The following is a 23,997-nucleotide window of genomic DNA, read 5'->3' on the forward strand; positions in this document are numbered from 1 at the left end:
AATATTTATTCAGGAAACTAGGGGCAGCGATTGACAACAAGCAAACCATTTTTAGCCTAATTTTAGTGACCTTAAAAAAGGTGTAGGTTTGATAATATTAGCATTATTTAAGCTATCAACCCACATTGGTGAAAAAATACGAATCCTTCATATCATACATTCTCAAACCTTTGTTTTTAAAAGGAGCACAATCACTCCTTCGCACTCCTAAAACTGATACACCCATGGACACCACTATGATAGTAGGGTGTTCCTAAAATCAATAATGCCACTAGAAAATCAATAAGCAAACAAATGAAGCCTACAATTTAGTAAATAGGTTGTGTTGTTTACTAAAATTGTAAGCTTACCTGTACAAGGTACACCATGTTCTGTACAGTACAGGGTACACCGTACAATGTACAGTAGTTACTTCAGGGGGTGTGGGAATACTCGTTAATGTAGGTCAACTGAAACGAGGTAATGGTATATTGTACACACGCGTGCAAGATCAATGGCCTTTGTCATATACAATTTTGGCTTGCAGGCATTTCACTCAACAATCACAAAAGAACTGTTTAAATAGTATCACATTATAACAGAATTTTAATATACCTTCTCCCCATCTACTTAAATTTGCTACTTTTAAATAAGATTTTTGCAAACATATTATACTGTAGTGTATCGGCTATCGTAAATTGTGATGTTAAAGCAAAAGCAAATAAATGATCTGAAAACATTTGCCTAATTTATTAAACTATTACTGGAACTTTTACAATATTAATTGTCTATATTGAGTGCCAATTATACAAATAAGGGGTAAAGACAATTTGAGTAGGTACCAAGTGAAAATATTATGTGTACTCCGAGTCGGAAATAATTACCTCTCTTACGATTTCACAAAAGTTTACAAACGCTATTTGGTTGGAGGGTACAGTACTTAATTGGGAGATCCCATGTCACAGTACTACAATATAATATAAATCTCAAAATCTTATTTGTTTGTTTTATTGGTTTTTCCACACACAACATAAAAAGTGCAGTAAATGCAAACTTAACTAATATTACAAAAAAAGAAAAAAAATCATATAGGCCTACTGTAAATTAGAAATCGAATAAATAAGCATGTGGATGGAGACCAAAATAAGTTTGTACAAACTTTAAGTCATGGGTCAGTGGTTAAAATTAGAATAAAATAAAATTAGATTTGATGACGAACAAATAACTATATATGCAAGCCCACAAGCAGTCTGGTTTAACAATAAATTTAAGTTTAAAGACACACTGCACCAAAATATTTTTTTTTTGACACAGTATAATTATGTTTTGATCTCTTCAGTCCCTTAATTAACAATTAACTAAACATTTCCTACATTTTACAAGTTTTAGAAACAAAATCTAAATGATTTAAAGTGACCTATATCTTTATCATTAAAGTTAATTTAATCTTAAACAAGATTGACATCTCAGAAAAAAAAAATGAATGAGCAAATGAAACGGCTATAAATAAAAACTCTTACGACAACATACATATCATCAGCAGGACTTCTACAAACGTGATGTCACGAACATTATGACTCCACAGCCACTTTACCCAATGCGGTCAACATTAATTGATAGCTGTCCCTGTTGACGTCATCCAGTAATTACGTGGTGAAGGCCTGGCTACAGAAGTAGCAAGGTACATTTCTATGCCTGCCCTCTTAGAATGCTTCAAATACCTCACAACTCTTCAGAAAATACCATCTGTCTATTAGTTAGCATACAGTAACACTACCAGCTAAATTTTAAAAATTCTATTTTATGTAACATTATTAATAATCATTGGATTATTAATCATTCATTTCAACCTACTATATGTGCTTAGTTAGAATGCATACTGTACAAATTGGTTTAAAATATAAAAATATCAAATATTAATAGAGCATCAAATGCACACATTAATAAATATATATGTATACATTCCAAGACAGACACAACTCCTCAATCTCATACATATTCATGACCTACAGCATATACTCACTTTCTCATATTTGTATGCACAAATATTGACTACTAAAATTGTACATCTAGACCACAACCAAATGATGATGACTGGGCCATCTGTGACAGAGATTTCAACTAGATAACCCAACAATATAGGCCTAGGTATCTCAATCCTACACATCCCCTTTGACACATTCACTAATAGCCTATCGGGCCATATATGCAATGCATGTGTATTACTATTGGAGTCAAGGTGGGAAGCAATGTTGGTAGTTACAGTAATTAATTACTGATAATAGCTCATACATCCATCAAGCTCACTCATTATTAAATTAATTAAAAATATTATATTTTAATGAATATTTGAAAATTAATGCTCATACTAAACAAATTCCGTATGAAACTGATATGAACTTCTAACAGTTGCAAAGATGACGCTGCCGTGTCACATCATAATGGATAAAATTACTCACATGTAAACGGTGCCATTCAATAAATTATTGCAGAATTTTTCATTACATAATTCCATGCATGAGTAAGGGATCAGCTCAAAAAGTGAAAGTAATCTACAGACTCTGAAGCATACCAAGCTCTGTGAAATAAGAGCAAGATCCCTCCAAATAGCGCAGCCAATAAAATTAAAGAAATTTGAAACTCTACTGTGAATGTCCTACAGTATATGAAATCTAGGCCTACATTTCTTTCTAGTAATTTTGATTGGCTAATAATAATTTAAGCAGCTAAAGTATAAAACTAAGGTGAAATTGAGAAAAAAAAACATTTTTTAGATATCTCTTTTTCCAGAACATTTTAATTTTCTATTTTGAATTGTATACATCTTCGTATTTTATCCTAATCTGAAATATTTTAATTATATTATTGAATGCTTTTTAATTTTAAACATATTTTACTTAACTTTTTAAATAGTAAGCCTATTGGACACCACATTTGTACAAGCTCTTTTAGCTTTTCATGGTTGTCCATTTGATCTTTTTTATTATATTATGTATTTTATTGCTATTTTAACATTTCTTTGATGAATAAACTGAATTGAATTGAAATATCTGAAGAAATCTAAGAACCCAACTTCTCAAAAGCAATCTGTAGTACTTGCAAATGCCCAATGACTGTTTCAGTTTGTCATTGGTAGTCTTCTTAAATAAAAGGTCATGGAGTCTACAGTAAGCCTCCTCTATTAAAACAGACATGGGTGAGATATTTGGCCAAAGAATAATTAGATTACTGCATTTTATGCATGAACAGGCTTTTTAGGAAATAACCATATTAAATAAAAAACACAATTGATCTGACAACTTTTCACCCTGAAAAGTATTCCTATCTTTTGTGGCTAATTTCCCCATGCAAATTAGGAGATTTTTATAAACAGGACAAAAAAACACCTTACTACAAGTAACCTAAAGGGAGATTTTAAGCAGTTTAGAGCCACAGAAGTCAATTTCAAAATATTCTTATAAATTTATACTAAATATATTGATTAAGGTTATACTTTATATTGAGGGTGGCCAAGTGTTTGCTCATTGATAAAAGCACCATTTATCACTCAGACTGATATATAATAGTTTCACTACAGTAGTTTACGAGTGCTATAATAGTAATAATGTTATAAATCAACAGTATGACTATACAAAGATCTGCGGTTACCAACAAGCGATAGCAACTTATCTATCATACTCTTGGACCTACTCATACATATTTACTATGGTTAGTGATTTTCAAAAATAAATCTAATAAATGTAAAGGCCTAATGGATGTTTATGAGCTCTGCAATGGGATAGAATATTTTCATGAAGCTACAGTAAAAAAAAAAATTCACCATTCACCAAATAACACATATTATGAATGAGAAACATTATTATCTTTGTTAATAGTTTAAGGTGTAAATATAGTCTCAGGGTCAAAAGTTCAACAGCTGTGTGCGACTAACAAACATTTTGTTATTCCTCTCACAATCAGCAAAATTTATCGACTGAAAATCGCACTAAAATTGTACGCCAAAATTAGGGAATTTAACAAACAATTAACAAATATATAGACTTCGGTCTTTAAAACTCTTTCAATCAATGAAACCATCAATTTTATCTCACACAGCCTGAATCAATCAAATGGCAAGATTCTGAGTAGTGTTGTATTAATAAGTGTTGGGTTAATTATCACTCACCTGCATGAGCCTAGTTTGTTATTCCAGCACTAGAAAAACGACACTGTGCTAAAGGTATTTAATTATTAATTTTTGCCCAAATTTTATCAGTTTTGATTATAAACTATGTCTGCCCCTAAATTTCGTACATGCAGCAAATCTTGTCATTCTGTTTTTACAATTGCCCACACTTTGTTCACAATACTACACACTTTTTAGTAAAAAAAAATAACTATTGGCTAACCAATTGTATAAACACTGATGAAACCAGGGTTCAAGGCAAAACAGCACATTATACCACAAAACACTTGTCCTTGATAGTGTGATAGCCTTTGACAAAGACACAGTGCACTAGTGCTGATAGTGGTACGGGACAACCTATTAAAAGAACCCTTCAACCAGTAACGACCAGTCACCGTTTTTTTTCTGTAGTCCCAAGGGAATGCTTATCTTTGTAAATAATACTTTATAATAATAATAAAGATCAAAGCCGCTATAGTCTCAGACCAAGAATGCCAAATAGCGGTCTTAAATTGAAGGGAGACCAAGGTTGAGCTGGCTAATTGACCTAACCTAATATCACAGATCCTGCTAAAATTAATAAACTTCAGTCTCGCTATCTTAAACTAAGGCGGTATTGGTTAATAATATTAAAAGTCACTCCTAAGGAATGTTAGAACAATATCCATTTCTTTTTTATCGGCCTCTATTTTTGAGCATGCGGACAGATTTCTAGATCTAGGCCAAGATTTTTTTTGAGGTACTGTATATATTCTCCATGAAAGTCGTACTTTACAGGAGGTTACACTAGGCTACCTACTCCCTCCCTAGCCCTAGCGGGTACAATAGGACAATCAACAAGAAGGTCAAGACTAGAGCAAGAGCTTCTCTCTCCTTTTTTTTATATAAAGTTGGGCAAACCAGCCCAGGTCTGTTTGGCAACCAAGCTCTACTACTATTCTAACCATCAGAACCTACCAATATGTGGAGGCAGTCTAGGCCTATATCTAGTGTCAGTGAGGAAGAAAAGGGAGGCAGGTGCCTAGCTAGTGAAGTGTCAGTGAGGAGGAGGGGATAAGAAAGAAATGGAGGCCTTTCCTCTGTTTAGTACAGGCCTACCTATTTGTTGTAAGGCTATTAACAATATTAGTCTAGCCTACTTGTAGGCCGCAGCAAAGGCCCTCATCTAACTAAGGTATAGGCCTATTCTAGCCTAGGCCTAGACGAACAATAGCGTAGGTCAGCTTAGTTAATCCTAGGCCTAGGCTATCCTCTAGGCTTACTGACTGTAGCTAGGCCTACTCATGCAGTAAGCTACAGCAAGCAGCAGAGAAGTCGTCGTCCATCCAACCCAAGCAGCAAGTGAACAAGCAATGACATTCCCGATTGCATCATCAGCAATCGCTGAATCCCCTCTAGTCTAAAAAAGTAAGAATAATAATCTGCCTGTTATTCTGTAATTCAATTTCTTAATGTGACTTACTTTACATATATTTCGTTACACGTGGTTTACGTTGAAATAGTACATTCGATATCCTCTCAGTACACTTGCCTCGATCACACAACGTGTTCTTCGCCGCAAACAAGTACTACCGTACTACTACTAATCAACTGACGAAATTGATCGCGTAGTGCATGTCATGTCTATGTGGTTTTTACGCAGCAGCTAGGCACGTGTGGAAAGTACTTTTGGGGGTGTGCTGTGCTTCTTCTGCAAACAACGCCCTCATTAGTTCAGAAAAGTTATGTTGAAATCATGTTGAAATTTTAATACTGTAGACTGAACCGACGTATTTAAACATATTATTATAATAATCGATACAAAGAAGAGGTTTTCTGATTTACCTGCTTCATTATAGGCCGTACCTATGCGGCTATTGATACATTCATCACAAAAGTTCTAAAAGTAATGCCATTTCTGCCATGAAAAAGGTCTATGTGAGAGTAGTAACTTTTGCAGCACGAAAAAGACCGTCGAAATATATACATGTCTCTCTCAAACAAAAGATCACTTCAAGGACCGGTATTTCCATAGTCTTTAGCAGCTTAATATCTAATTAGAATAATAAAGATATAAAGAAATTTGTTGATTGGGAACCACAGAAAAGTGGTCTTTAATTGGAGGGGTCTTTAATTAGAGGAAGACCTGTAATAAAGTTCATCTTTTTACCGCGAAAATTTTGTCACCTAAAATCTTACTTAAGAGGAATCCTACCAAATCTTGCTTGGATGACGGCGCCTCAAGAAAGAATCTTACAAAAAAAAAATCTTTGCTTCAAATACTCATAGACTTATGCACTTAACACATTTATACACCAGCTCGAAAAAAAAAAAAACTGATCCAATTGATTTTAACAAAAATATTTTCATATTTTTATTTAAAACTTATAATACTTGCATTTCTTAGACCCTCTTTAGAAATTACCACTCGTACTCAACTCGTCAAACTTTAATTTTCCATCTCAAAGAAAACGTCTACTGGTCCTAAATAGTGACTCTCAAATCAAATTAAGCAGTCTTCAAACCTTGCCTTGATTTGATTCTCTGCTGGAAAAACATCAGCCTTTATTGGTTGAAGTGATTTATATGAATGGGAGTACTCTTGTACTATCACAGTACCAATATAAACGTTCCAGAAATGTTTTCTGGAACTTCGGAATTTGCATATTTAGCAATTGTACATGATAATGTAAAGATGCAAATGAAATAAATTGATTGATAATTTTCGTCATGTAAATGTCACCAATTACTCATCAATAATCGTACTTATAATTTACAGTAAAGGGTTGCCTCCCAGTGTATCCAATTCACCAGGCCATCAGAAGGACCTTTGGACTGGTGGGTTATGCATTTTAAACTGAACAAATCCATTATAAATATTAAAATAAAAATTGGGAGGAGGTGCTTTTAGTTGTCAGAAAAATCATGTGGGATTGGAAGGCAAGTATCTTAATCAAGACATCACTCCATTTGTTAATATCTAAGTAACTATGTTCATTGTAATTTGATTGAACAATTAAACGATTTCCTTCACATTTCAGCAAAACTGTAAGAAATCAAATGCAATAGTACAGCTTCTTCATTTGTTTAAACCTGTAGAAAGCATACCAAAATATACAGAGAGTATTAGGTATGCCTATATATCTTTGCATTCATTCCTAGTAAGGGGTCATCCATATTTTTAAAGAGTACACAATAAAATTATTTTTGTCATTCTGAGATCATAATAGTTAATTTCTCTCCCCCCAACCCACCCCTTTTTACAGCACATGTTTTGTACTCTTGAGAAGATGGTTCCTAAGCATAGCACAATTACACCATGAATGATATACAGTATATGCAATTATGAGCACAAGTATGCATTATACAACTGCAACTTATACACATCGTTAGTCGACAGAATCCACTTAGCAGAGAGATCTAGTTTGATACAAGCTTCATAACACATCAAATTGTATTAATATTTCCTGTGCAATATAATATAATGCAATAATATATCCACGGTCAGGTGTTGCTCAAAATCTCTTGGATGTGCAGGGCGAATCCCCCAGGAACTATGACAATTTAAGTGTTTCAAAGGCTTTATTTAATAATTTTTGAGTCTACTCTAATACCCTGATGAAGTGAGTTTTATCTCCCCTGTACTTAGGACCCCTGCATCGTTATACAAAAATCCATATCAATATTTCTATACATATTCTTATACAAATTCATACAAGTCTTACATGTTACATCTTTAAATTTAATACATTTCATTCTCATTAATTACCTCAATAAGTTTGAGTTAAAGTTTACTTTTTATGAAGTTTTACATCATAATTTGCCAGGAAGCACCACAACTTCATTTATGTGTGTGATACTGTACTATAAAAGTGTGTTTGAATCAATCAATCAATCATTCAATCAATCAATCGATCAAGTTAGCAACTGGTGAAGTGATGCTCTATCTATAAACTAAATCCTTTTTTCCATGAAATTGCTACAATGTTTCACTTTAATCGTTCCATGACATGGCTGTCCTTGACCCCATCAAGAAGGCTCCCGATCTAAAGACCAATCAGTGTCACCGAAATCTATTGGCAATAGCGTGTAGCTATTTTATGGAAATCATGTTTATATATCACTATCAGGGGGTGAGGTTGTTATTGGTTGTGAGAAAAAATCCAGGTTTTTCTCATTACAAGATTGACCTTTTGATTGGGAGGAAATCATCATTACCAACAAAGTACAGCTGCACTCTTTGCAATACATCCTTACCATTAATATTATCTATATTATATCCATCCTTCTTAAAATATAAACTCTATTTCCAATTTCATTATTTAAATCACATTTTTAAAACAGATACATCTATAAAATGTGTCTCATATACATAAATATTAATACAGTAGTAATAACAAAAATAATAATTCCACACTGGTATTTTACAAGTATATATTAACAAAAGTAATAGCATTACTACCAGTACTATTGATAATAAAGTGCTATAATAATTTTTCAAACAAATAATTACTATTTGATTGGTGTATATCCATGATTTTAATAAATATAAATGTGTGTCATATGAACATATAGTGGCCAATAAAGACAACATACATGCAAAATATCTTCTGTTCAATATGTTTAAACCAATATCAAATCCAAGTTACACTGTAATAATTATAATAATTTCTATTTTTCAATCCACAATACTGCCACGTCTACTTACTCTTCCTATCTGTTGTTATTGCACCAACGTATGGGGTTATCACCAACTTCTGATTTCCCATATAAATTTTTATAACGCACGAAATCAATCCTTGCTATTTAATTGGTGGATTTCATATCACATGCCATTGGTTATTAACATTTCATCACTCATTACGAAAATTTAGTTCCATCTCTGCATTTTTCATTCCATTCGTTTTGTCCCATTGCACATCATCACGTAATACAATGTTTTCAAATTTTAGAAAGATGGACTGTTCCATTCTGAGAAAATGGTAAACTTAACTTTTTTTCATAAAATATCAAATACTGTGGCAAAATTGTATGTGACCTCATATTATCTCATGACAATTCAAAACCTGTTCCGCTTGTGATGGCATATCGTAATTTCTCTTTGAGAGTGCTTTTCCTGGAATAGTTTGGTAACTTGAGCAAATTAAAGCATGTGGACGACGTTGGCAGACGACCAACAGGATCACGACGATGAATACCGAGGAATCCGCGAACAACACTGCCTAGTGTGTCTCCAGTGTCCTGTACAGGTGAAAAATATTGAAAATAACTGGGCTTAAATTAAAATGCCATTAAAAAGATATGTTATGTACTGTAGTTGCACTTTTTAGTCTCAAAGCACTTGAGGTGTGGACTATAAAACTCAAACATTAACTTGCTTCATTATAGCATAACTCTCGGTAAATTTGAATACTTTAACAGCTGGTGTTATAATTACATTATTTCACTTTTAATGGTTGTCTTTTTCATCAACCTGTTCAATGGGAAATCTGTATATAAGATCTGCATTTCTTACCTGGTCATCACTAACTTCTACACATCTGATGGAGAATGGTGGCTGTAGGTGAACAAAACCCAACAATGGTGGCTTGGAGCAACTAGTAACAAACTACAGTAAAAAATAACAGAACCTGACGTAATTTCCAAGCAATGAAGGTGTTAATATCAAGGATGTTAAATGGCATAATGTTGCTGCAGAGGTTCTTAAGTTACCTTTAAAAAGAGGGCTCTCTCCTCTCTGTTGAAATCTTTCTCCAAGATGTCCCACAGCCACACAACCACCTTGTGACCACTGTGGAATCCACCATAGTACAGAACATGCTTCCTGCAAATAAATCAACAATAATTACAACAAATAAGGAAATATACCATTGATGAAGATCAGGAGCATGAAAATAGGACCACCTTTTACGGTATACAAAACCTCTTTGTATAGAACACTGCTGAATCATATTTATGGTCTTACAGTTAACAACTCTTACTTGAGGTCTGATAAATCAATGGCAACGTTGTCTCCAGAGATCAATCTTTGGAGTTCTGGAGTGGTGAACCAGGATAGCCACTCTGGATTCACTACAGAGCAAAACCCGTTCTTGAATGCTTTCACTTGGTCGCGTATTTGATAGCGCATCTTGAAATGGGCCATCAAGTGTACATAGCGAATTCTACAAATGAAAAGGTCAAAGTTGAACTGTTCCTTGTTTGTTAAGAGTTTTGTTTGAAACCCAGTAAAACAATCATTTTCTCATGACTAACAGACATACACTGTGAACATATATTATCAGCATTTTGTTTGTCAGATTAGCAATGTTTCATCAGATACTGGGACTGTATGCTTTCTTCATACATACAGTATCTGATCATACAAATCATTCCTTTAATGTCTGCTGGGAGTTCCACTTAATCAAACCAATATTGAAACAATGTTTGATGAGTTTGACAGATTATAGAACATGCTGCTACATGAAAATTAATTATAGTCAGGGTTGTAGCTGTAGAAAACTAAGGAATGATAACATTGGTAAACTCTAAATAATGAGTGGATTTTAAGGATGGCTAAGGGGTTAATAAAGGTGGAGGAAAGCCATGAAATTAGCTTTAGACCGGGTGAGAAACTTCACCCTGCCCACCATTATTAAAACAATTAATTTAGGATTGAAACTTAATTTTGTGTTTTTTTATACTAACCTGTTTTCATTGGTAACACCAATGGCTTTGCCTCCAGGGATCAACTCATGCGTTACGATTTTGCCCATTACATCTTCATCGTACGAGAAGACAAGGTCCAGATCAGCAACGTCTTCGTCATAATGCTATCAAAACATAAACATTAAAGTAAAAATATAGTTAAATTGATGTGGTTCTTTCCATTACTAGAAGTGATGGTACAAATTAATTAGTATAAAATGAAATACATACATCAATATATTAAGTACAGCATAATTTAATATCTTTGAAATTAATTAAAATGAAGAACACAAACATACCTTTAAAAATGACAAATTCTTAAACAGATCTTTGTCCATTGAAGGAAGTTCGTCAAGTGGACTGTAGAGGGCGCTATGTTGGTGGTCTACCATTTGACTCAGAAAAAAGGAAGCAAATGGAACTTCAACGACAATACCCTACAAGGAAAAAATTGTTAGTATCAGGTTATATTGTCGATGCTCAACTTCTATTCTCCATCTATTGAATTTACATCAATTAATTTAATTGATTCATTTGAAAATCGCTAAAGCATAATGCTTTGTATACAGTAAAATATTTTGTTATCTATTAATATTATAATTACCATTTGAATTATTTAAACTAATCTTGTATTATCATTTGTATATTGGTTACTTGAATAAAATTCTATGAAATATATACAAAAAATATATGTTATGTTAGTTCTATAAAACAAATTTGTAATCACCTTAATGCAAGGTTCTGGCTTACCTCATAAATAGCTTTCGCTAGCATCTTCCCAACGAACTCGAACAGTGATAGATGATTTTCATGGATAAATGATGTAGGACTTGGGTACAACCTCTGATCTTCTGTGTGCTATAATAAATGGAAAAAATTGTTAATAATGGAACATTACACATAGTTATTCCCAAACACTGAACACTTACCATTATGCTGAATTCACTTTCAATTTTCAATAACAAAATTTACTGTTTTTCTTTTGTTGACAAAAACCTTATAATAATAATAATTATATAAATATAAATTCAGCAGAGCCGAGCAAAGCAGAGCAAATCTCAAAACGCAATGCATTTAAAGGGCAACTCGAAGCTGAAAAGAGCATAAAAGCACATGACAGGACAACAGAAGATAATAAAAAGACAGCAAAGTAAATTAATTAAATAATTTTTCGAACTTTATAATTTAAGGCGGATATTGGGAAATAAATTATCAATTTATTGCATAAATAGAATGTGTGTATCATACTTAGTAAAAAATATTTTGTATAATTCAAGAAATTTACTTTTGAACGCTTTTTTATCATCGTTGTCCAAAAACCATTATTAATGGCCGTAACATTGGAACGCAGCGTAACATTACAAATACTGCATTTCTATTGGCTGTTACTTACCCTGAACAGATTCAATTCCGGGTTGAAAACCTTCTTGATAATTTCCTCGAGGAATTCCTTGAAGACACCATCTTGATCGATGCCAGCCTCCTCAAGACCTTGCCGATTGACAAACTTCACCCTAATGGTCCCCTTTAGTAACTTACCATCCATGTGACCTATTTGTTGGTACCCATCCTAAAGCAAAGAAACAGTATGTGAATACCATTAACATTGTATTCAAGACTAAATAAAATACATATATAAATGTACTGTCATTAAAATCTGCTATTTAACGTGTTCAAACCTTGTCAATGTATATAAATTCTATGTTATTCCAAATGTCTTGGATGTTATATTCATTAATTGAGGGCACTATACATAATCTATTATCAACACAGTTAGGATGTATAAATATTTCAATCTCAACACTTTCATGTCTTTCTGCCAATTAAAACACCCATAACGTAAAAGATATCTTTGTTGATTGTAACATAAAACAAGATAATGTGCAACAAAGGGTTGTGACTGATTGGTTTTGTTAATAAGCAAAAACCTGTGGTGGAATACACATAGCGTTGGATTTGGATCTTTTTCGGTGTAAACACCAAGGATAGCCCAAAAAAGTCTAGAAGACTTATTTCCAGTGGGGTCCTTCTGGCAGTGATTGGGCAGTACACTAGGAGACAATCCTCTACTCTTTTCCGAAGAGTGTACTGCGTTCTTTAACGTGCACATGGGCCATAAATGCACAGGGACCAACGGCTTAAACGTCTCATCCAAAAGAAGGTGCGCTATTGTAACTTGTATTTCAGCCCTCCAGCTGAAACACAAGGAGAGGCAGCGATGGGAATTGAACTGGGGACCTAGAGATCTCCACGGTTCTGCGTACACAGAGTGGCTACCACCAGATTAGCCTACTGAGCTAAGCTGCTCTCTCGAGCGTTAACGTTCTTCGACGCAGGCTTACCTCTACCAGTTGGCTACGTTTAATTGTGATCAATGTTGAGTGTGGCATAATGCCGGCAGTTTCAACAAAACCTAATTCTTTCTTCTCATCACCAACCTTCTTCCGGAATAATATAACACGCTAAAAAATAGGAACATCCAGAAACTGTCATTTTTTAAACAGAAATTTAATTAATCTATATATTTCATCATATTTAGCATAAATTAATGTATTTTTTGTTTATGTTTTTATGTGGATAATTTTATTGACAAAATATTATAATCTTAGCAGTTTCTATTACGTTCAAAGTTGCATCAGCCACAGTTAGTACGAAGTTCTACTAAAGATGAATTGCATTGGTCATACTTCCATCTCCTACCTATGGGTGTGACACATTTTCAAACAGACATGACTCTCTTTTATATACTCTTTGTTTCACTCACCTCTATGTGCGGAATAACATGAGGAATAATCTGTAGGACTCGTTTCGCTCGCTTACTTCCTCTTTCCAGTTCGTTTCTAAATAAACTCATTTTCAGATCTCTGTAACAAATTTCGTTGACAATAAACATTTGAATAAGTTTGAAATATATATTTGAAACAATCATAGGCTACGTTCAGACTTGGAGATAAGCTGGGCTTGAGTTAAGCCTGGCTCAATGTTAAGCCCGGCTTAACTTTGAAGGGCATTCAGACTAGCGGGATTAGTCAGGCATGAGAATTTGCATATTAATGAACCGTAACCAGGAAACGTGTTTCAAAAAATTGCGCACGAAACATACACTTGCTCACAGCGCACGTAATTGAATGCTGATAGGTCATTTTTACCCGAAGTCAATGAAAGACCCCCCGCAGCGATTAAAACCTGGCTTAGAAAAGTTAAACACAGTTTCACACCAGGCCTAGCTACTACAGTTGAATCCAAAATGCCATTGAAATATTGTTACTTACAGATTGTTAATAAATGGAAAATACAACAATTTGGCATGTAAAGTAAGATCGACTTAGAAATTATTCGACTTAAACACAGTCGGCAAGTTTAACTGTGTAAGAACACACCCCGGCATGAGATAAGCCACCTAGTTCAGACTGGCAGGGGGATAAACCCGATGTGAGTTGAGCCGGGTTTATCCACCCAGTCTGAACTAGGCCATATATTATAAGACGGCTTGAGATGTCAGCAGACGTATTCCCAAATGAATTGCTGAAATATTATTTGAGCTACAGTATTGTTTATCTCTCCCTATCTCAGTATTCTAAGGCCAATAGCAGGCCCAATGTAAGTACTCACTTGATAAGCCAATGGTTGTCAGGTGTAAATGAGCGCCTAGCATCTCGTTGATGTAAGAGCATCAACAGAGGGTGTGTAGACACAAAGAGAGAATGCTGTCTGCTATTTGAATCTAGAAATGAAAAAAAAAAAACCAGAACTTAATAAAGTAATAAAAATAATAATAATAATAATAATAATAATGTCATCTTATTAGGCGCACGTATCCATCTCTTGGTAGAGCTGCTCGCGGCGTTGATAAGTAAGAGATATATCGTTAAAAATATCATTGAGATGCAGTTTTCAACAGACTATATTGATGTCTAAATGAATATTGGATTACAGAATTAATTCCTAAAGTATTTATATCACTATCAGCTTACTCCAGAATTTATTAGAAAATTAGAGTGTCTCCAACCTTATATATCTAGTATACCATGTATTAGGGACGAGAACTTAATCTTGCTTTGCATTTCTTCCCTTTATAATTTATCTTGCACATTAGCAGATCTTTTGCAGTTGATTCTATACTGTGCAATGACATTGAGGTGTAAGCCCAACAGTTATTAGCTAACTGATTTTGAGGAAGTTCTACTATTCTATACACATAACCTATCTAGCCTAAGGAGTGATGTTTTTGCCCTACCATGACGTGTTATCGTACCGAATACTCCGTACATTCCCAAATAACCATATGACTACCGCACTTGTGCTTAATGACTGGTGTTGAAAAAGATCCCCAAATGGATCTAGACTTCTATCTGGATCTATCTAGCCCAAGCCTGCCGACTCATTCTTGAATGCATTTTAGGGTCTTCAGTTATAATCCTAAGCTAGCCCCCACCCCTTTCCCATTCAAAAAACAATATGCCTCACATAAGTTGGATCCCCTTACCTATATTATGATCCCAGATCATTTTATAGATGAACATGTTGAGGAATGAGGACATGTTAACCAGGTCATCCAACTTGAAAGGCTTTTGATGTTCATATACTTCAACATCATCAAGAATTCTAATAGAAAAAAACAAAATTTATTTCATTATATAAAAATAAAAGTTTACTGTTGTCATGGAAATGAAATCTGCAAACAGCAGCAAACAAATGTTAACTGGAGGTGCTTTAAAAAAGAAAGTATAATACATACTCCAAGTATTGAAATACACGCCATCGTGTTGGGATTCAATATTTTGACATTAATTATGTCATCATTGGACATTAATTATGTCATCATCATCCTGATGATGACATAATTAATGTCGAAATATTGAATCCCAACACGATGGCGTGTATTTCAATACTTGGGGCTTTAAAAAAGAGTATTTTAAAACTAGATGTACTAATAAATAAAGTTATTTTCAAAGACTGTAATGATATGGTATAAAATATTTCTAATGATGGTATATTACTAACTTACGTAATGAGATAAGTTGAGCAATCACAGAAGAACATAAGCAGAGACAGAATCGGCTGCGATTCTACACTTGAGTCTAGACTTTCCAGAAACAACTTAATACCGCTGTTGGGGCCAAGCTCTGTGATGAAGTGCCAAAGACTAGGTAAAAGGTCATCCTTATAGGTCAATCCTAAGAGAACAAATAAAAGTTACATGTAATGAGATTGATAGATCATTTACAGTGTTACTTAAAGGTGTAATATGATATTCAATATTATTTCAAATGCTATTGAATCAAGATCATTACTATAATAATATTTGAAATTAGGAGACTTATAACAAATTATACAGAAGAGAGACAGAAGGAAGAGGTGATAGTGATTTAGGAAAAACTTTCAATGCGTACTAGAAAGTTTGACAGTCAACAAGATATTTTGAATAATATTATATAAAAATAATAAACAATAATGATGATGATGATGATAATAATAACAATGATTATGAGGCAATGATCTTATTAAGTCTTAAAGTGCATATATCAGTGCTAAAGGCACTCAAAAAGTTAGGTAAATGCAAAGCATTAAATCTTAGGTAAATGATGTTAACTGTATCCATGTTTTTACACCATCTCATACTATACCTGATAATATATTAGCTTTAATTTCAGTAAGCGTGGACATGGCCGTCTGGAACATATCACAAACACCACACACGGTCACCACCTCAGGCGTGTTTAAACTTTTTGTCGGACGAGATGTCAACTTTAAAGAGGTACGTTGAAGCTTCCGTAATAGTCCTGGGAAAATGAAAAACACCAAACAATTATTTAACAAATAGTGATTCTTAAACTTATATCCAATAAAATAAACTTAAGCCCTGTCCAGACTATCAAATATATGACAAAAACATGTGACACGCCTAAATATGGTCATGATGACACCACACCATGACCATATATAGGCACATCATGACTATATATGGGCATACAACAGTTTTTTCTCAAAGAAAAGGGCGAACTGTATTATAAAATGCATAATTACATGCCAAAAGATTTTTAAGCTAAAGGAACTTTCTTGAAAGTTCTCACCTTTTGGTTGTTCTTTCTGTGTTGCTTTTTCTTGTTCAGCGGCAGCAGAGGCTGCAGCTGCTTTTAATGCATCGTCGAACAAGGCTTCAACTATGACCCGACTCCACAACTTGCTGAGTTGCTTCAGTACAAACTCCATGGATTCATGCAAACTGTAAAACATCATAAGAATCCACTACTATCTAATAACAGTTTGGTCAAGGATATACTATAAACCCATAAAAAATAGATAGGAGTGCATCTCCTTGTTATAGATTTTTATCATTTTCAGCTGGTGCTGATATTCTCATATTCTTTCTTAATGACAAAATTGAGAATCAAAGCTTATTAATTTTTATTTGTTTAAATAAGTTATGTTACTTTCTTTACATTATAATTCATTATGCAACCTTTGCGAGATTGTTATTGTGTATATGCTTTACTTTTGGGCTCACAACTCAATAGACTCTTTTCATCCCTTTGGTCTATCTTTGGAAATTGTATTTTGTTTTAAAATAAACAAATATATGTGCTGTGACTCTGGTTGTAAATAATTAATTTGTCAAAGCGCAAAAAAAATCCACCAAAATTCTTTTAGAAAAGTATCAATCCAATATCAATGAGGTTTGCAAACTGGCAAACAGGGGTCAGGTCAACAAAATTCTGATGTGATGCAGGTATCTGTTTTTTCGGAGTACAATATATCCAGATTGAGAAATATTTATTGATGTTAAATACGATGAACACAAACCATAATAAAGATGTGTATAAGATATGCTGTTTACATGCTGCCCCATGACAATCAATCTATGCTTGAGGGCGCCCTTAACAATGTTACGGTGTCTAAAAAATGAAATAAAATAAACTATCAACCAAAGAGTACCATACACTTTTACTTACCTATGATCTATTGATTGTGAGAACCAGCCAAGCACTGGATGCCATTGTGATGTATTTGATTTCTTTTTGCCAACATAATTTTGACAATGCATCAATAAGCAATGAACAACCCTCTGTAAATATACAAATTTTAAAAGTGAACACAGAACTGTGTATTGAAAAAAAAAATAATGTAATGGTGCTCATTAGATGATGGTGCTCATGATTATGATGATGAAGGTAATGACTATGACAATGATGATGACAATGAATGGTAGTGATAAATACAATAATACAGTTGATGGCAATTATAAGGGATGACGGTTCATGCTGGCTTGTTTTTTGTTTTTTTTTAAATTCTATATGTGATGTTTCTAATTTTATTCTGAATATCAGCCTCGAGTAAAGGGTCCCCCTCTACAGAGAATTGTTGAAATTAATAAAATAAAAATGGTAATGATGTAATTAATGATTGATTGATGTTTTTGTATGTTAATTTTGATATCTGTGAGGTCTCACCACGAAATGAGATGCATCGTTAGTGAAATCATTTTGAGATAATCACCAAAATAGGTCAAAATCAAAATTTTACACAATTTTGATTTTAATGTTTTTGAATAAGTTGATATTTATATTTAATGATTGTATACTTTTTAAGTGAAATTTCTAACTAAAACAGTGTTCTTTGTGCATATTCTGTAATTCTAGTCCTATTATTTGTACAGGTTAGTTTATCTTGAGGCCAATTTTTTCAAAATGTGGTTCTCTTATACATAATATTTAAATGCTCACATCTCTGGATCTACATATCCTAGTAAAGCCATTCAAAGACCAAATTAAAGCTTATCATGTAATCTACCCAAATATAATATAAACTCAATTTTTGATATTCTAACCATGAGACTCATTTTGTGGTGAGGCCTCACATCTATTTAACTAACTTTATCTTGTATTTTTATGTATTTTTATAATTATTTTAACTCTTAAATGTAACAAGGAAACTAAATCTTATGACATTAAGTTTCCATTTATTGTCATACCGCAAAACCTCGAATTGAAGCCCTGGGCTTCTTTTTTCATTGCGAACTTTCGATGGGCTTGTTATCAAGATGGGTTTCTTATCGAGGTGGGCTTCTTTACGAGACTACTTGTGTAAAATAAAGAGGGGGAGCTTTTTTTCAAAATGAATCCTGTAAATTTTGTGAATTTGTACTATAAAATAATAAATAAGGCCACTGTAACATCAATCTGTATCATGGAGTGTATTAATTGGCATTAAATCACCTAAACTACTGCATAAACAAGCTTGTATTTAATTAATTTTTTAAAATGAAATTCATGTACAGTGTATGTACTGTCCTATCTCGAAAAGATGCCTATGCTATCTTGAAAAGAAGCCCATGGGCTATTTTGCAAATTAAAGAGGGGGGGCCTCAATTTGAGATGGGCTGCATCTCGAGATAAAGCCCACTGGGCTTCAATGCAAGGTTTTACGGTATACAAATACAAGTACAGTACATGAGATTTATACATTGTTATCACTATAAAGAATATCTGAATCTGAAGAAACTGACACGTTTGAAGCATTAAGATGTTGTGAATGATGCAATCAATCATATATTATTACATTACATGCTTATAAATATTAATAAATTCATTAACCATCAATTAATTATATAACTTACAGTAAATGAGGCTACATTTCTGATCAGCTTATCTTGCTCAATGTATCCTAAATGGATGATGTTCGACAGAAGACAAAGTGCATAATTTCCTTCCAATGAGTTGAAGATGATGCGTGTGTTCTGGTCTAGGCTTAGATAATCCAATGAGTGCTTAAACAGGTTTTCTGATTGGAGGACTGTAATGCTCTGGAGACAAAGAAAGGAAAGTAAGTAAGATGGGTAGCGGAAAAGACAATTTCAAATTCAATCAATTAAATAAATACTTATTTCTTCCAAATCAAACAATGAAACAGTAAAATCAAAATGTTGAAAAATAATCATAAATAGGCACGAAACATTGAAATAAACAGGCTGGATTAAATGTAAGAGGGCAGTGCTCTAAAAGAAATGTGAAGGAAAAAAACAAGAATTCTAACATGACACTTGTAGCGAGCATGCCATGAATAATATCAATATGAAATAATAAATTCCAGAAAAAGACACAAACAAACACATACAACAAAATAAAAAAAAAACAGTGTAAAAGAACATCATATTAGGAAATAATGATGATAATAAAAAGCAACTAATAGTATTTTGATAAGAAAAGTGTTTTAGCTTTACAAGACAAATTTTTCCTGAGGATGAACAGTGTAGAAGGCATTAAATATGCATACCTCTTTACTTGTGGTTTGTAGGTGAAGAACCAGGCCAGGTACTGACATTATATATAGTAGAAACAAAGACATCAGATTATCTGAACACTTACTGATAATCACTGGTCTGTAAAATAAAGTTAAAATGTTGCTGGCAAAAAAGTTTTGACAGTTAATACTGCCACTGTTATTACTACTATACAATTACAGTGGAACCCCTATTAATGAGATACCTTCAGGACCAAAAAACGTGTCTGATAAATAGGGGTTGGCCATAGTGTTAAAAAATATACTTTCTCTCGCATTGTGGCCAAAAAAGTGTCACGTTAATAAGGCTGTCCCCTAAATAGGTGTCCCAAATAAAGAGTTCTACTGTATAAATTCTACTATAATTTATATGCTGAAGCCCCATATTTGATATATATTTTCCCCCTTTGTGCTTTTAGGTGTATTCTGACCGAAACCAAGATTGGGGATGGGAGGTTTGGAGAGGCATCATAAACACTCTTAGGCAGGCTACTACAGTATAACTAATGGAGTGGATTTGAATAGCTTAGTGGTCAAGATACTTGCCTTCTAATCCCAGGGTCATGGGTTCTGTTCCTGCAGCAGGACTTTTCCTCACAACAACAAAAAATTCCATTCTATAAGCCTCCTAAAGACTCTTGGTTTATAAAGCCAGTCTCACACGTTGTGATTTTCCTTATGATAAGCTGCGCTACGACACTTTTTCGACTACAATTTTTTGAACACGTATAAAATTCTACGATATCATACGCTTTCCTAATGAGCATGTTTTAGTGCACCTTGTCGTAAGTGAAAATCGGAACGTGTGAGACCAGTTGTAATTAGAATACAGCTACCATTAGTACCTGATAGCAAGAGTGAATATGGCTGAAAGAGCTGCATGTGAAAAAGAGGGCTTCTTCCTGGCAAGGCCTTTCAACAGCAAACACTGCAGCATAGCATATAGACCTTTGCTGTTCAGATGTCCAATGATGTTAGCACACAGCTGATTCATACTGGACCTCAGAGCTTCTCCTGAAAAAGAAATGCAAGTTGTCAAGACTTTTTAAACATTATCTTATATTTCATTGAGCCGAATGTTGTTAAATTTCATAATCCCTATTCTTTATGAATGTTTTATCATTACATATCTTATAACTTATTCAATTCAATAATTTCTATTTCCAAGTTAATCGAGAGTATATATATTACCATGTGTGTAATGAATTACTTTGAGAAACAGGGTTTTAATAAACATTGATAAACAATGTCTACTATAGGGGACAGGTTTGAAGGAGGATCTTCAGAGAGATGTCACTTGGTGAGATTTCACAACACCAATTGTATTTTGCTGCGTGTGGTGTTAGCCATGACCAAGGTCCTTGACGAAAGGTTAAAATTCCGCGATAGAAGGTAAAATTCAACTCAGCTCACCAAAAAAAAAAAAATATTTTTAAAAAAATGCACGGAATTAGCAGTCTCAGACTGTATGTTTTTTACATGACAAAAAAATTGGCTTCTTCCACGGAAACAGCCACTGATCTTTTTTAAAGCCAACAAGTCCAATATTCAAGTACTATACAGTACATTTCAACAATATAGTTGTTATGTACTGTACTGTTATCAATGATATACTTGTTATTGTTAAAAACAACAACAATAATGTTTTCAACAATATAGTTATTATTGTTCAAAACAATAATTTTTTTTTATTTCAACTAGTTTTATTTTAAAAATGCATAAAAGGTAAATACAATTAAAACCATCAAAACACTACAAAAAAAAACCAAAAAACCATGTTATGTCAATAAAAGAAAACTTCCTAGGGCATTTGCTATATTTGTAATACATTACAAAGAGCAAACCAAGGTACATCCAAAAAGAAAATATAATTTACTGTATACTGTTTTCAACAATATAGTTGTTATTGCTGAATACAACAACTATCCACATCAGGTAGGGCAAAATTACACCTACACCTGACGCAAATCCAGTTATTGTCTATTCCATCACGACAATAACAATTACTATCAACACTGCAGTACCCGCTGCTTACTTGGACTCAAATTCAACCCTGACCATCAGGCCCAAGCTCGGTGGTCTAGAGGTATGAAGCCAGGCTAGTTTTCTGGAGATCGCATGGGTTCGAGTCCCACCCGAGAACAACTTGCAATTTTTTTCGCAATTGTTTTCAAATGTACTGAGTATTCAGTCCATTTCTATATCAGGTAGGGCAAAATTACACCTATAAACAACTAACCGGTTTTCAACTATATTGTTGAAAATGAGGAAAATAACAGCATAGCATGATGTATAGATATATAAAGGTTAGTTTAATGCAATAAAATAGATTTCCAAACTTTTAAAATTCCAGCATGTTTTGGCCATTATCTCCAAAACAGGATTTGCGACGAGTGACTGGTTTGGCTTGTCTTTGCCACAAATTAAATTGTCACAAATTACAAATTTTAATAATAAAATAAATAATTACAATAATCAAGCTACCTTGAGTGTCTTCAAATATAAGCAGCACTGCCACAGTATATTCTTCACTTGCTGGATCCATGACAACACATGTTGCTTGAATAATGCCAGAGACACATACCAGTACTGCAGATGAAAAGACATTATTTTATATATTGTATGAGAAAATCAGTAAAAATTATTTATTAATAAGAAAGGAAGCCAATAGTTTGGTTATTCTGCAATATGCAAGAATATGCCATTTAAAGGCTCATGTTTACGTACATTTTTGCATTTTGAGGGACCTTAACTACAATATCCAAAAGGTAGGGTTAGTGGAATGGTTCAATAATACTAACCTTTGCACTTGTGTTGAGGTCATTGCCCATGCTCTCACCAAACATCATACTGGCATTGATGTAGCTACACATTGCCTCAAATCTCTGTTAATATTAACATTGAAAATAAGTAAGATCTCTGTTAATATTAACATTGAAAATAAGTATAAGTACCAAGGATCTCAATAATTAATGCATTTTGTTTACTGCTAGTAATAACATCGGCAATTAAACCTACTACAGTAGCTACCCACTTATATTCCTTGGTGGTCAGAGAGAATTTGTGGCTAAAGTGCTTGCTCAAGGTAAAAACAATTGGCTAGTCTCTGATTTTAACCACTGACCTCCCGAAAGCTTTCTGCTGTGCCACATGGTTCTAATAAATAGGAGTCTATTTGTGGCATCAATTACATAATGTTACCATTTTATTATATAAATTTACATTGTATTTTCCATTTAAATAATAATAAATATATTTCATTAGTTTTATGTTAGATGGTACATTATTATAATTCCTGGAGGTGTACGCCAATTCGGTAAAATGGTATTGGCTGCTTTGTGTCACCTTTCTGTGTTGTTCTGCTTTGTAACATTTTGTACCTTTGTTTGACTATAATAATTGTTATATTCTACACAACTAAACAAAAAGTAATTATGTGAGAATAACAAATACGGTACCTGTTTATCTTCTTGTGGTTTAAAAACATATAAGAATTTTTTGATGGCTGTAAAAGTTTCCACAGCTAATAAACAAGAGAAAAATATATCCTGTCAATGAGTTAAATTTACATTAGACAATTGATTGACATTGTGATTGACTAACAGATTAACAGGTCAATCAACCTATTGATTGACATTCAGACTGATTTTCATTTTGTCAAGATACTGTATTAAAAAAATAATTGATAGTTAATATAATTTAATGTATGAAAATGAAAATGTATGGAACCAGGGGCAGATTTAGGGGGTGGGCAAGGCCAGCCCCCTCCCCCCCCCCACTTTTGCAAAGTAAAAAAAAAAGAAAAGTAAAAAAAAGAAGAAATAAAAAGAAAAAAAATAATCGCCCAAAATGCCCCAGAGGTTATTATCAGGCATCTAGAAAACAAAAATTTTGAGGGGGCATGCCCC

General features: G+C 33.5%; 2 protein-coding genes across 2 annotated transcripts in view; both read right to left on the bottom strand.

Moving 5' to 3' along the window:
- Window positions 1-5,789, bottom strand: part of LOC117113035 (clustered mitochondria protein homolog) — a 43,161-nt gene extending 37,372 nt beyond the window's left edge. Inside the window, exon 1 of the mRNA XM_033256258.1 lies at window positions 5,607-5,789. The gene's annotated coding sequence lies outside the window, so the exon portion shown is untranslated. The remainder of the gene's footprint in view (window positions 1-5,606) is intronic.
- Window positions 5,790-6,495: 706 nt separating this feature from the next.
- Window positions 6,496-21,099, bottom strand: LOC117113026 (ubiquitin-protein ligase E3B-like). Its single transcript, XM_033256246.1, has 19 exons — window positions 20,935-21,099; window positions 20,084-20,189; window positions 19,428-19,613; window positions 17,764-17,876; window positions 16,885-17,036; window positions 16,438-16,593; window positions 15,819-15,987; window positions 15,297-15,415; window positions 14,423-14,534; window positions 13,575-13,674; window positions 13,153-13,272; window positions 12,204-12,380; window positions 11,561-11,668; window positions 11,110-11,247; window positions 10,811-10,935; window positions 10,105-10,287; window positions 9,836-9,947; window positions 9,639-9,731; window positions 6,496-9,364 (listed from the first exon to the last, which is right to left on the bottom strand). Exons 1-19 carry the CDS (start codon window positions 21,081-21,083, stop codon window positions 9,173-9,175), a joined length of 2,610 nt encoding a protein of 869 aa, XP_033112137.1. The 5' UTR covers window positions 21,084-21,099; the 3' UTR covers window positions 6,496-9,172.
- Between the last annotated feature and the right edge of the window lie 2,898 nt (window positions 21,100-23,997).

This window comes from Anneissia japonica, unplaced genomic scaffold, assembly GCF_011630105.1.
Source record: "Anneissia japonica isolate Jap-2015-1 unplaced genomic scaffold, ASM1163010v1 scaffold288039_len1115542_cov189, whole genome shotgun sequence".
Classification (NCBI taxonomy): domain Eukaryota; kingdom Metazoa; phylum Echinodermata; class Crinoidea; order Comatulida; family Comatulidae; genus Anneissia; species Anneissia japonica.